This window comes from Lonchura striata, chromosome 6 (assembly GCF_046129695.1).
Source record: "Lonchura striata isolate bLonStr1 chromosome 6, bLonStr1.mat, whole genome shotgun sequence".
NCBI lineage: Eukaryota > Metazoa > Chordata > Aves > Passeriformes > Estrildidae > Lonchura > Lonchura striata.
The window spans coordinates 29,710,487-29,725,502 of NC_134608.1; the positions used below are offsets into that span (position 1 = coordinate 29,710,487).

The 15,016-nt window shown below is 37.9% G+C and overlaps 1 protein-coding gene across 2 annotated transcripts in view; it reads right to left on the reverse strand.

Moving 5' to 3' along the window:
• The window catches only part of DPH6 (diphthamine biosynthesis 6), a 188,411-nt gene extending 178,891 nt beyond the window's left edge, over positions 1–9,520 (reverse strand). For both annotated transcript variants that reach the window (XM_031504994.2, XM_077784065.1), the window contains exons 1-3: positions 9,360–9,520; positions 4,911–5,005; positions 2,976–3,169 (exon numbers count right to left, since the gene is read on the reverse strand). In XM_031504994.2, coding sequence (XP_031360854.2) covers positions 2,976–3,169; positions 4,911–5,005; positions 9,360–9,382 — 312 coding nt within the window. In that variant the 5' untranslated portion in view covers positions 9,383–9,520. The remainder of the gene's footprint in view (positions 1–2,975; positions 3,170–4,910; positions 5,006–9,359) is intronic.
• Positions 9,521–15,016: the final 5,496 nt, after the last annotated feature.

The window sequence follows — 15,016 nt, forward strand, 5'->3', positions numbered from 1 at the left end:
CATTCAGTAACATTGAGAGAAGAAATTATTCTTTAGAGTTCAAGATTTACACGTCTCATAAAGTAAATATTCTACTATCAGGGGAAGACTGCATAGTAATATATATTTAGACATCATATAAGTACTCTGATATGTTTCATAATATGTACTGAATGTAGAATCTCAAACATGGCATTAGGCAAGTAAAAAATAGATATAAATTTCCTTTATACCTATCAATCACCTGGGTTTGTGACAATAAAATTAATAGCTTTACAGTCAATGACAGTCAGTATCACTCACTGAGACATGAACTAGAACAGGACTGTTGTCCTGGGTTTCACAGAACTGTGAGGGAATATTTAATTATTTTAAAAACTTGTTCTCATAGCAATGTTTTATAAACATTGTATACTTCCAGATCCATACAGTTTTTTTTACAGAGTTTTGTTTTAATTTTTTACTAAGTAAGTACTAGCAAGAGAAACATTCTTTGCCAATGGAAAGTAAGGTACACTATGCAATTTTGATTTAGACACACCTTTCCTGTAGTCCTGGCCCCAAACCATTTGACTGAAGAAAAGAGCGATGTTATTTGACCAGTGTTTTAAAATTACAATCACTCAAAGATGGTTTTGACAAGGCTTCTACAGAATTCATCCCCTCCCTACAAGGGAATGCAAATTGACTTCTCTGTTTAAAACTATTAACATCCGGGGGAAAAAATTCCTAAAGCAAAATCCTCAGCTATTTAGACTTAAATAGTAAAGCTTCTAAACAGTACTTATTAAAAATGTGAAAAAATAAAACCAGAAAGTTTTCAAAGTTATTCCTAACACACTGGAAAAAAAACTTAGTAGTCTTCTTAAAACTAAAATACCACAGTTGCTGTAGTTTATTTCTCCATATAATTTTGCAATTATTCATCAAAACATGCAAGACACTTACTGAAACTTTTGTACCAGAATTTCATAGCTAGGTTGTACTGTAAAGACATCATTATATAACATCTAACATTATGGCAGTATATTATTAATATTTATAACCTGAAGATATCATATATTGGGCTTAATAGTTCTATACAGGAAAGAAATAGTTATTTAGTTCGAGACAACACAGCATCTCTTTCAGCTATAGTTATAATTATCATGTACAAACTTCCAAAGCAGAAGTTGTCAAGATTTAACACTAGCATTAATTTATGTCAGGGATCCATTCCTCCAAAGACAGCAAGAACTGTAGAGGAAGTATCATCTTAATTGCCACTAATTTGCCCATTTTAAATTAAATTGATCAGTAATTTATTACCCTACCCAGCAGCAGAATGCTGTTAGCATGCAGTTTTAAGAGACAGTAGATACCAGTCCTTCTAATTTCTAATACTATCGCGTTTCAAAAATAATTTAAGATTGCTGTATCATTTCTTTCTTTTGATTCCTGTACTGCAGGATATGCACATTCCATTTAAAACCTCTGTGAAGCACTCTAGAGCATAATCATAGAATCATTTAGGTTGCAAAATGCCCTTGAAATCATCGAGTCCCACCATTAACCTAATACTGCCAAGTCCACCACTAAACCATGTCTCTAGGCACCCAGTCCTCACAACTCTTAAACACCTCCAGAGACAGTGACTCAAACATTTCCCCAAGTAGCCTGATCCAATGCTTGATACCCCTTTCAGTAAAGTTTCCTAATATCCAACCTAAGCCTCCCCAGCACAACTACAGGCTGTACTGCCTACATGAACTATTCTCCTGTTCTGTAGTCTCATACTCCAATACAGGCCTATGATCATGATTTTACATTAGAAGAAGAGAATTTCCTTGCCAAAAATCTTTACAAGATGCAACATTTGACTCCAAGATGTGTCAGGAAGTACACTGCAGTCAAACCACACTTTTAGGTCTTATCTGCAATTTGATTTTATTTAACTGAATACAGAATAAAGCCTGAAGTGTTTAGGTTCATGAATCTCAATCCTCATTTTAATGAAGGAAAGCGATCTACAAAATGTTCAATACCTGACAGGAAGACTACAAACACCTTTATCTGAAGTTTCATTAAGTAGTCTATACCAGTTTAATAAATAAAATCACATACTTTCTTTGAAATAGCAGTTATGATTTTCTGAACAGTGCATTCGTTTTAGTACTGCACACTGCAATAATCAACACAATTAGCTGGAATGGACACAGCATGCTCACTCAAACACTGTAGAAAACCTCTAGAGTCAACAGGAGGTTTTCTATTTTCTTCAATGAGGTATAATTTAGTATTGGTAGAAATAAAGTACTATATGAAAGATTTTGAAAAAGACCAGAGAATAAATTTTCAGTGGTTTAGAAAGGGCTCATCGTGTCTCTTTAATTCATTTTATAGCTATAAAGGATTGATATATGTTATTGCTACTGTGTCATGTATTAGAATATAATCACAGGGCTACCAGAATCAAAACTATCATTGTGAAACATTCTGTAATACTTGGAGAATGACATGCAACATACAAACAAGTAACAGATTCTGGTTTACACATCATAAGTGTATTCAAATGGAAATGTCAAACCATTACTTCCCACACATTGATAAATGCACAAAATCCAAAAGATCTCTCATTATAGTAATCAAGCAATACATTATTACAAGTGCAAAATAAGCTAAATATTCTATTTATAGATGATTGTCACAATTATGTTTTTTGTTGTACATGCCAAGCTCCTGCTACAGGTGTTTTCATTAAACAGGAAAAAGATTTTGGCTTGAAATGAGGATTAATAAGTGTGACTTACATTGAGGGAAAGGAATATAGTTACACCATACATTTACAGTGGAAGGAAGAAGAAAGGAATAGAAAAAAAGTGAAAGTCTTCTTTTTTTTTTTTTCTAAAATTTTTCCTTAAATACTTAAGTGGATCATTTACTTAAATTCATAAATTAATTAAGCAATATAATAATATAATTATCCCCTACTATATAATTGCTTTCAATCAGCATACCTTAACAAGTTTCATGAGCTGGTAAAGGTCTTCAACCTCATCTTCCTGGCATGCAGTATACACTCTTCCAGTATTTACACTGGTACCTTTTATAAAACCACGATAGAGTGGCAAATCCAATGCATCAGCATATAGGTCAATGGCATGGTGTCCTACTGTCTGATACATATAGCTGTCCAATTCATCAGTCTCCCCTGCCACATTTAAGAAACAACCATATTAGTAACATTGTTGCAACAATTACAGATAATCACAATGCCACAAAGTACTGAGATAATCTAAATGTTAATATTTTTCAGTTCACAAACAGATGTTTGGTGACAACACCACTATAAACATGGAAAGAAAAAAAAAATGATTTCTCCACCCAACAGACGTATGGAAAGGAAGACATCTGTCACAAACATGCTGCCTATTTGCAAATTGTGGTGCCTTTTCTTCTTCCTGCTTCACCCAAAAAATCTACCAATTCAATTCTGCTTCCATTCACATGGTAATTTTAATAGGAACACAGGTCAGAGGCACAAACTCAGATGAATTTCAACGTATTCAGATCAAGAAATTTGTAATGTAATGCAACTCTGAGAAGAAGCTATAGGTTGTCAAAATTTACAAAACTTAACTATTAAAATTGTTATCATGGTCATCACAAAACAAGACTATCTCTGTTTAGGTAGAATAAAAGTAGACCATTATAATGTTTTGACTCTGTTTAATAAGCAAAAAGCGTATTAAAGCTTATTTCCTTTACCATGAGAAAAAAAATTAGCCAAATTTCCTTACAAGCAGTTTGTAGCCAGCAGATAAGGAAAAAGCAGCTAAAAATGCAGGTATCATGCATTAGAATTACATCTCAAACTATACAATAAATAATTTGCACATAATTTTTTTCAGATAATATTTCTAACAGATTGACAAAGTAATAAATCATTATTGGTGAAATCTCCTCTTTATTACAAGCTAACACAATTCACTATTTTATTTGTAACTCTGGTACTTCTCTGAATTTACACAGAGACATCAAACATTTCTGCTGTATACCTGTGTAGCACATCTTGCAAAGAAGAAGGTCTGTAACTGACCAAGACAACTAATTTGTGATGTAAGAATTAGGTCAGTCACCTTTGATGCCACACAACAGGTATGGTTCTACACAAAACAAGCAAATCCAAACCCCTAATCACAACTAACCAACCTAGACCAAAAGAGTAGATTTAAAGGAAATTTCAGTGATTTCAACATGCATGAACATGACAAGATCTTTAAGTGATATTCTGCTTAGCATACACAGTTTCTTTATTAATTGAAACTCTCCAGGCAACAGTGGTAAAAGATAAAATAAAAAGAATGGCATAGAATCCACTATTGCCTGAAGCACCTCAATTAACTTTCTATAAAATTTCCAACTACACACTTAAAGAGAGCATTTTATGATTTTAATGATAATATTCTACATTTCTGATGAGGATAAATTAGTTTGAAGGCAACATATTTCAACAAGATTTGAGATTATTATGTCCTAGCTATGCAGAAAATAATTTTTTCCTATACTCTCCTAGCATTTGCCAGTTTTGCCCATGACTCATTTGTGATAGCAGCTCCCTTTTTCCTTCCCTTTCTGTGTACCCACCTACTATATAAGTTACCCAAGACCATACTTAACTGCTTAATATATGTTGAACAGTGAAACTAGTTAACATACTTTATACTTTAGCGTCCTCCCCTACCAACTAGAAACAACTCACTTCTTCTTTTTACATTTAATACATCTTCATAGCATTTTCTTTTTTATACCCCTTTCAAGTTTCTATATTGGCCTTCAATATGCAAAACCAGAAAAAAACATATATAGAAACTTAATTCAGGCATGGCTGTGGTTCTGTTGTTTCTCATATATTTTTTAAAAATTTCCTGTAAGAAATGTGGCTTTCATACCTGTATTTTCAGCAGGTCTTAAATTGGCTAGAGCAACAATCTGATGCCCAGCAGCAACACACTGCATCATATTGTAACAACTGTCCTTCCCACCACTGTAAGGAAAAGAAAATAGTGGCAATTAAAAGTATAGATAAAAGTTTTAGACCCTTTCAACTTTTAACTAACTGTTCAAAAATAAATATTATCAGAACTGTTTATAAAGTTTTGAAATATGAAGAGCTGTAGAATAGGAACAGTAGAAGAAGAATGATTTCATCATATATTTACTACCTATATATAGTGCCTAAATACAGTAACCATAAAGCACATAAAGAGTTTTGCATTTTACTATTAATCTGAGAGATTACATGAAGAAGAGCCACTGACACTCTTCCAAGACTGTCTTTTATTCCAGAGATTAATTACTCTGTACTCATTACTAGTTAATTTGAATCAAAACCCCAAAATCTGCTCCAGTGAGTTTCCAGCATTAGTAATCCTTTTAAATTAGGTCTGTCATGCAGAGGTGACACCTAGGGACACGATTTTAGTGGTGGACTTGGCAGTGTTAGGTTAATGGCCTGATTCAATACCTTAGAGGTCTTCTCCAACTTCATTGATCCTATGTCAGGAATAACAGTTGTCCTTTGTGGGGTATGTTGCCTAAACTTTCAACATTTTGAACATACTTGCCATTCTTAAAAACTTTAATTATTACAGTAGTTTCAGTTGACACTGCATAGAACATACAAATTTTTTGCTGCATTTCACTGCAACTAAAAATTATTAATGCTAGTAAAAAAAATAAAAGCAACATAACCATACTCTTGTTTGAGGCCAACACAGAGAATACAATTAATTTTAACATTAGTTCGAGATCTACAGGAACCTTTTGCACTCTCAGTGAGGAAAGAATCCTGTTCTCTTGATGTAACTGAAAAATTATCTCTGGATTTTAATCAATAGAAAAAGAAACATCACAATCTACAATAAAAGTGCTCTAGAATACACACTGCTTAAAAGATCCATGCTCAGACTCATGGCCTTTGAAGTACAACTGCAGGTGGAGATTCTATACAGTTTCTTTAAATGCCAAGGCACAAAAACCATGGCAGGAACTGCAACAGAGATCTATGCAAGCTCTGTAAAACTGCATTTTGGTTTAGAATCACTGAGACATGCACAGGAGAACAAAAGAGTACAAGCAGTCCTTGCTATGACAGACTATTGTGTTTCTTGTGGTCACACTATTACTGTTTCTACCTGAAAGGGAGGTGAAGCAAAGGTGGGGCTTGGCCTATTCACTCAGGAAGCAAGTGAAGGACAAGACGAAATGGCCTCAAGCTACACCAGGGGAAGTTCAAGTTGGACATCGGGAAGAATTTCTTCATGGGAAGGGCTGTCAAGCATTTGAATGGGCTGCCCAGGGAGGTAGTGCAGTTGCCACCATGACTGCACATGGCACGTGGTGCTCTCGTCGAATTGACAGGTGGTGATCAGTAAAATGTTGGACTTGATAATCTTGGAGGTCTTTTCCAAACTAAATGATTCTGTGATTTTGAAACAAACTTCTTCAGAATTTCCAGCTTTAAGCTCTCCCTTTTATTTAGCCCTCTATGCAAGAGCTTGAAAACGCCCTAGAGGAATGTAACCCTTTACTTATTCCCCTCAATCTCTGCTTTATCCATGCAAAAAATTCTGTATGGTGTCTTTAATTTGTTGTGCAATTCAAACCTGAAGTAGAAATAGTGTAAAACGAGGCATCCTTTTGTACTTCAAAGATGTTCATAAAGCAGTTGCTTCTGTTTCAGTGCTAAAAAGTAAATATAAATATGATCGATTCCTACTTTGAGAGCCCATCTTTATGTAACATTCTTCTGATGCATACCGACAACTTCCTTCTAACCTATATACAGATGCAAAAGAAAATTCAAAATCATACATTCATTAATTTTGAACACTGTTCTTGATAGCTTCATAATTTGAACTTCCAGGCTTAACAGAGTAATGAGACAAAGACTCTTTTCTTTCTGAATGACTCTATGCTAAAAAAATAAAAGTCTCCCACTAGTTCTGATTTCAGCTACAAACAGCACTCCAGAAAAATAACTGTATGACAAGAGATAGTCACCTTTGCTGTTTACAGTATTTTAGTATTTTTTAAAAATTGAAATCAAAAATTAAAATGTCACTGGAATAAATCTAGTAATTCTTTCAATGAATTCATGTATGTATGTATGTATATATACATATACATACATATATATATATATATATATATATATATGCATTTTGATATCCATATTGCTTACATTGGCCCCACTAGTTAGTAAGTGGAAATCTTGGAAATCTGTGCTCACTGAATCACATGCTACTGTCCTGTTATTTATTCTCTGTATTATTTACCACAGCCCTAAAAACTACCAGTACCAAAAAACAAATGAAATGGTGCCCACCCACAAGACCTTCCAAACTAAATGTAAAACACAATATGGTTAAGACCAATGAAACCAGACAGCCCATGCCCATGGGAGGAAGGTGGACTCAGAACAGTCCACAGAGGGGAGATGAAGACAAGTACTGAGATAGCCTGGGGACCCCTCTCAATTCCCAGCATAGAAAAAAAAATCACAAGGCCTTTTAGTAGAAAGCTCCAAAGTGAGGCCAGTCAGGGTTCTGCAAATATGTTAACAGGCAGGCTTATAAACAAAATACCAGAAGAAAAAAAAAATTTGGGTAACCGTGAAGATACGAATCTATGAAAGACTTCTGAGCAAAATTTCTTTCCATAAACAAATATAATCACTTTCACTTAAGAAAATTCTAGAAGAATTTTAAAGAGTTGAAAAACATCATATTTCAGGTTGAAGACTGGCTTTTAAATGCCTATGATTTAGCACAAAACAAAATGCAGGGTTTACCCCATAAATACCACCTTAAAACAAGACTATCAACTTTTAGTGTGGCCAACATTCTACAAGGAAAAAAAACAGGTTAAAGTAGTTTCATACATAATCCTGACCTTTGCAAAAGTAAGAAGCACTTTTCAAATACTTTTTCCCCCCTCTGATCTTTGGCTAGCTCTGTTACAAAGACTTCAGACACTTTGATGTCTCTTTAAAACTCTTCTTTAAAACTACTACTGAAACTAAATCCATCCTTGTAAAATAGACCATTAAAATAGCAATTGTGTTAGAAACCTGTTTATAGGATTTTATTCAATCCTGCCTTTTAACACATTCCTCTGCTCTGAGAATATCAAAGTAAATAATCCTGAAAGACAAAGTCTTATCTATAAAATAAAGTAAAAAAATTTGAAGCTGATTTTCCCTACACCATATTTGAGAAAATCTAGAAAAACAGACAACATTTCCTGTATTTTCCCCTCTACATGAGGTTTGGAATGATTTGCAGTTGTTGTGGCCAAACCCCAGTTTCAGCAAGATTTGATATTCCCTGAAAGAATTTAATACATTAAATGTTTTTGGCTTAATTAATAATGGCTACTGCACCCCAAAATAAAAATACACAGTTCCCATCTACAGAATTCTTTTTCACTTACAGGTTTCTTAGCTTGGTCTTTTTTTAATTAACTATTGTTTCTTCAAGTAAAACCCATATGTGGTTTTGTTTTTTTTTATCGGATCTCCTCAAGAATTGCAGAAACTAACAAAGAAACTTACAAAAAACATGGGCAGGCGTGGGGGGGGGGGGGGGTGAGATAGCAAACACAGCAAACACAGTTACCCTTGACAGACACGGCTGTGTCCAACGATGGAAACAATAGCTTCATCACTTTAAAACTGGCAAAATTTAATCTCTCGCAGAAAACACACTAGGAAATCTATCCTGAAAGAGCTTAAGATACTTGGAAAGCAAAAGCACCTGCATGTTGAACTATAAATGAGCAGAACTCTTTTAGAGCAGGACATGCGGCCCACGCCCGGCGCCCCCGGCGGCCCGGGCTCTCGCCGTGCTGCAGACGAAGAACCCGGCACAGCGGCAGAGCGGCGAGAAGCGACTGGGGCAAACGACTGTACGTGTTGTTTCAGCTGAGGGGGTGGGGGTGCGTTGGTTGGGTTATGGGGGTGGTTTGGTTGCTTGGTTTCTGCTTGTTTAATTTTAAAAAAGACACCGGTTATTCTTTAATTCTTCCGTAACAAGAACTAGAGAAGAAACTGTCCCAGTCTCTCCCTACGCGCAGGCAGGGACCGGCCCGCCGCGGCACTCGCAGGTGGCTACTGCAAGGGCCACGGGCAGAGCCAGCCGGCGGCTGGGAACGAGCTGGGGAAGGGAGGCAGCAGGAAGCGCATGGGCGGGCAGGCCGAGCGGAAAGGGCCGGGCAGGTCTCCCGGGCGGCGCTGGGTGGAGCGCGACCCGCGGGCGGGCAGGGCTTCTCCCCGCGCCCTTTCTCCGCCTGCAGGACGCCCCTCGCTCGCTCACACAGGCGCTCCGTCAGCGCGTTACCTGATCAGAGCCACTACTCTCATGCTGCTCGCGGGCCGGGGGCGGTAACACTGACAGGGAGGAGGCCGACAGCCGGCAAGCGTAGAAGGAGCCCGGTCGCACGGCCACCCTGGGCTGCGCACGCCGCCGGCTCCTCCGTTGCTACCGCTACCGCTTGGCCGCCTCCCCTCGACGGGCCTTCCTCCCGGGGCAGGCCGGCAGACTGCCTGCGCGGACCGCGGCTCGGCGTGCCGCCGGCCCCCGTGCCCCGGCAGCTGCGCTGCCTCCGCCGCGGCGCTGCGCGCTGGCCGGGGCGGCGCGGCCCGGGCGCGGCCCGGGGTGGGCGGGGGCTGGGCGCGCCCGCGGAGGCAGAGCGCCGGGCGCCTATTGAGGGCCGGGCGGCTGTGCTGGCAGGCCCGGGCCGCCTGTTGGAGGGCATCGCCCTCCTGCCGCTTCCCCGTGCCTGTCTATTGCCTTCTGAAGAACCACAGACCTGCTCTAAGTGACTGCTGCCTAGGGAGCAGGGCCCACCGAAGGAGACCACCCCTCCCCTTGGGATGCTCGCGGGGGTACTGTAGGGCACAGTCGCAACTCCAGCAGGGCCCGCTGGGAGGGCAGGAGTTGCTGCGGGGCTTTACAAGTCGCCGCCGAGCAGTGACTGCGGCAGCGGGGAGGTTGAAGAGCGGAGCTGACCAGGCTGCCCCGCTGCTCTCCGCTCGCAGGCGAGCACAGAATGTCCATCTGCATCCTCGGGTTCAGCTGCTGCAGACCGAAAATGGATCTCCTCATCTGATCCCTGTTCTGGGCCAGTTTTCTGAGCATCCTGCCGTGAGGCATATGACAGATACCCCTGTAGGTTTGCAAGCTAAGTCACAAGCTTACCCAGGTGTCCAATCTTTCGATACCTGGCACAGAAGTTTATTTCCCCCTTGCCGCAGAAGAAACGTGGGTTAGTTCTTTCGAATAAACTTTATTGCTAGACTAACTTTAGGAGTCCTGAAAGGCATTGCAGTTGGTGTTGTGGCAGAGTTTGAAGCAGCAGTCTAAGGGCCCGGCTCTCTCCGGGCTTTTGCTCGTGGGGCCAGTGAGGCTGAAACGGGCCGAGAAGGCACTGGAGCGCGCTGGGCTGCCCGCCTGGCTGGGGCCGGTGTGCAGGGTCAGCGGGACCAGCGCCGTGCTCAGCGGCAGCCTCGGGACTGCCCTGGGCCAGCCTGCCTGCCACCTGCAGTGGCCAGCAATGCCCCTCCGTGCTTCCTGCTGAATTTACTCGCAGATACCACAGAAGGCTTTGTCCCTCCAGGCTGGGATGAATGCTTTATGCGTTGTGAGTGCTAACTTACCAGTCCCCTGTAACACGATATTATACAATGCTATATAACAATCTGTACCACTCAGGCTTTACATTAGGTCCTTGCATATAGGGTGCTGAGTATGAAGTTCCCAGGAAAAGATGGAAGAAAACATTCTAAAAAAAGCACTTTGTTATAGTGATAAATGTTCCAAAATAAATGCACAGTGAAGCAAGTATATAAGTTTGGGGTGTTTTTTTTATGTACAGCTCATGAAACAGCTTGAAAAGCCACTTTTTTTTTTTTTTTAGATTATTTTAGTCAGCACATGATTTATACAGTAAATCACTGTAAAATAGGAATGAATAATTATGGGCAGATATGAAGGTGTTGATGCCTTCCTAAATACACTTTTCAAAAGTTAAGAAATCACAATTAATATAAAACTTATTTGCTAAGTAGTTGTGAAAAGATAGTAAACACAAAATAGATTTTTCTGCATTGGAATAATTGCAAAAAACATACATTAAAAAAAAAAATCTTCATGCTTTGGCCATCACGGACTGGCATTATGAAACTGAATATTTGACTTGCCTTGAAATTGCTTACAGGGTGTTTGAGTTTCCTACTAGTTTATTGATGATGACATAATGTGTAAATTTTTGAAAGCTTTTTCTGCTCTTCAAAACGTCCTAGATCTAAAGGAAAGTGTCTTAGATGTGAAATTTTGATGAAACTACAGGAATTTTTTTAGGGTTTGGGACTTCTCTTTTTAGCTCATAAGGAAAATGAAGACCTGTTCTGAACTAAAAGAGAGATTTTTAGCAGAGATTACTAAAATGAATGAAACAATACTGCATAGTACATGAACTAGTAGAAAACAACCAGACCTCTGAGAAACTGTACAAAAAGTCAGAACAAAGTTATTTGATTTATTGCCCAGAAAATAAAAAAAAAGGAGGAAGGTAATTTTGTGATACATCACGTCTATATTTTCTGGGTTTGAATAATAATAATAATAATAATAATAATAATAATAATAATAATAATAATAATTGTCACAAAAAAGAGTAATTCGACCAGAATATGCTTATTTGCAATACTTAGCAATGATACATGGAAAGTAAAAATCATGTGCATAAATTATTCTACTGCTTTGTAAAACTGAGAGGCCATATAATCTGTAGCTGTAATCAGATAGCATTAGAACAAATACTCAACGACTTGTAAAGATCTTCTAAGCATTGTTAGAAGATCTGCAAAGAGTAATTCTGAAATCCTGCATTTCCAAAAAGGTCTGTTATTATTAATCTATTGCTGATACAATGTAGCTGGGCTTTGGGGAGATGGTTCTATTGTATTCAGTTTTGCAGCTTCCAAAAAACTACCAAATTTCCACTTACAAGTCAGACTTGTTTGAAGTAGAAGTTAAATACAGTACTGTAGGGCCAAGGTCTGCTTCATTTACTAGTGCAACTGGAATTTTTGCTGGTACTTGATGAAGACATCAGTAGTTATTTGCACAAACAAAAAAGTGGCATTTGGGACCCAGAATTCAGGAACTATATCAAAATTTAATTAATAAAGTGGCGTTTCAAAACAAATTTGCATTTTACACAAAAGGATGCTGTTTTCAAATCAATGTGGAATATATTCTATGAGAAAATCTGTTTGCTTTCATTCACCTAATGGAATAGCTCTTGTGTAGTGTCACTGCTCTTAAAAAGTTCTGCCATATGACAGTGGACAAAAGACAGTGCACCATCTCTCAAACTGCTTGCCCCAAGACATTCTGCTATACTGCCACAGCAGCTCACACAATGAAATCCACCGAAGCTGCCTTTCATCTTGGGGTAGTACTGGCTAGTTTGTGCATACGGCCTGCAATGGCTCAGTGTTTCTTTTTCACCCTTTTCTGCCTAGAAAGTTGAAAATAATGATAATGAATTGCTATAACTGGAGGAACCTGTCAGAGGATTGAAAAAAGCAATGCAGTATCCCTAATGATCTAGAATAGTTAATTAAGTTCTCTTATAAATGAGTTCCAAAAATAACTTACTTTCAGTAAGTTATTCTGAGAAACAGTCATTTTAGCATACCTGAGCTGCAGTGCCTCTTAGCAAAGGACCAATTATCTGGTGATTGGCAGTTAAAGGTGAACTAATGAAGTTCTTAATTAAAAGATTTCCTACTATAATCACCCGTAAGTAACAGAATACTGCATACATAAAGCAGATATAACGTTAGAAGAATATTTCCATTTTGAAACAAAGGTTTTGAAAATTGTCTCTGCCTTTGCTTTCAGAAGGTCCAGAAAAGGAATGTTGGAGTTTTCATGGGTGTAGCTGGCAGTATGCCACTATTGGCCTTTATTAGGGTGTCCTGCTCTGACTCTCCTACAGTCAGAGGTGTTTTCCTCATTTAACAGGTGGCTTCATTTTTTGCTGCTCTTAATACCCAAAGTTCTCTATGTAATACAGAAAAACGGTTTGAGATTTTACAGGAGAATATGTTAGTTGGACTTTTAACTAAGAAACTGACAGCAGAGTTCCTTTAGCTGCCTGTCTTTGACAGCTTCCCTGAATTTTCACTTCACAGTAAGCAGGATATTTTCAATTTCTCTGCGAGATAAACTAGAATTATATTTTGAGAAAAAAATTCTGGTTTGTCAGCATGGGATGCATTGACATACTACTAAAATCTGAAAAAGAAAAAATTGCTCGGGCAGCATCTCAGATTGTACATTCAGATGTACAAGGACTCCGGGTCCTACTGTCTACATTTCTACAGCTCAACAGATGTAAAAAGTATTGCTCCGAATGCCGCATAAGCACACTAACAGTTCATGATGCCCTACATAAAACAACCTGTTAGGATTAGCTTGGGCACCTTGTTACATTGATCATCTCTTTTTAGACCAAAATAGGCTTACATTGACTTAAAGTTGATCTCCAGCCATTCACACAGACATGGCCCTGGTGATCAGGGCTGTATGTGAAGAATGAATTATTTGGCCTATGGTCTCCTTGCTCTTAAGTGCTCCATATAAACACTACTAAATACAGCTAATCCTCTTGTACTTAGTACGTAGTAGTCAGGCAAAGCTTGTCATTTTCATAGGTGATTTGAATTCTTGAATTATGAAATTCAGCAACTTTATTTTATCCTTTGTGTAGAACTTTCTAGACCTCTTGGACTGGTATTCATTGACCACTATGACAAACAGAATTTAACCTAAGGTAGCATTATATAAGTTCTTAACTAACAGCTAATTGTCCTTATATGATGTCAGCTTTTCTAAGCTTTTGATGAACTTCATTAACCAATCTACCATTCTTCAGAGAGTCTAAAGTATAACATTAACCTTAAAAGGTCATGCTTCTGTCAAAATGACCAGTGTTTCCATCAGGGACTAGTGCAAGCTAAATTAATATTCAGTGACAGATGAACATTTTTTTCACTTGACTAAATGACTTTTCAGTGTTCAAAATTTTTTACTCTCTCTATTAGTAAAAGAACTAACATTAAATACCACCAAGAGAAACTGTTGAGTGTGACTGGCAAAATCATTAATTTACCTTTTTTTCTGTTCCGCATAATCCATGGGATTTAAATTTATTTTTCTCCATGTGAAGTTTTTAGGTACTTTCAAAACAAAAAAATATGTCTGACCACCTTCAGGTTATCAGAAAGCCTGTAATAATAAAGGAGTTTCTGGTCTATATACATCTATTTTGATTGCAATTAAAAATTTAAGTGGTGATGTTATATTTACAGATTTAAAGCACTTTCATATTCTCCTCACTTTTTCTCATGTATTAAAAAGGTGAGGGTTTTAAAAATAAAGATTTCAATTTTTTGTGGAAATTTTAAATACAAAACAAATTTGCGAGCTAATCTAATGATACATTGAAAGAAATGTAAATCAGAGATGAGTTTATTACAAAAAAAGTACATGTACAAGATTCAAAACCAAGTCTCTGTTATTTAACATGAGATGTTTTTTGTGAAACTGTATTAACTGCCAATGAGTACTGAAGACAGAAATTTTGGAGTGTTTCTGCATGTTAGAGACAATTAACCATTCTAGAGAGGAAGGAGACTAGGCTCAATAGTCCTTAAAATGTGTTCATCATCCAACAGATTTGAATCTAAAATGATAGGATTTAATTTACTGGGAGCTAGCCATCTATTGGCTGCAAAACACCCAGAAAAAAAGATATGGTCATGGATAATAATCTGTGAGAACAGAGAGAAATTAGCTATCTATTTAATGAAGATTAAGCTACAGTATCTTCTCAATCATCATAAACTAAACCACTAGGATCTTGTAGGCAGAAATGGCTGAGATATTTTTACAGAGACACTGAAATTTAGAGAAACAGCTTT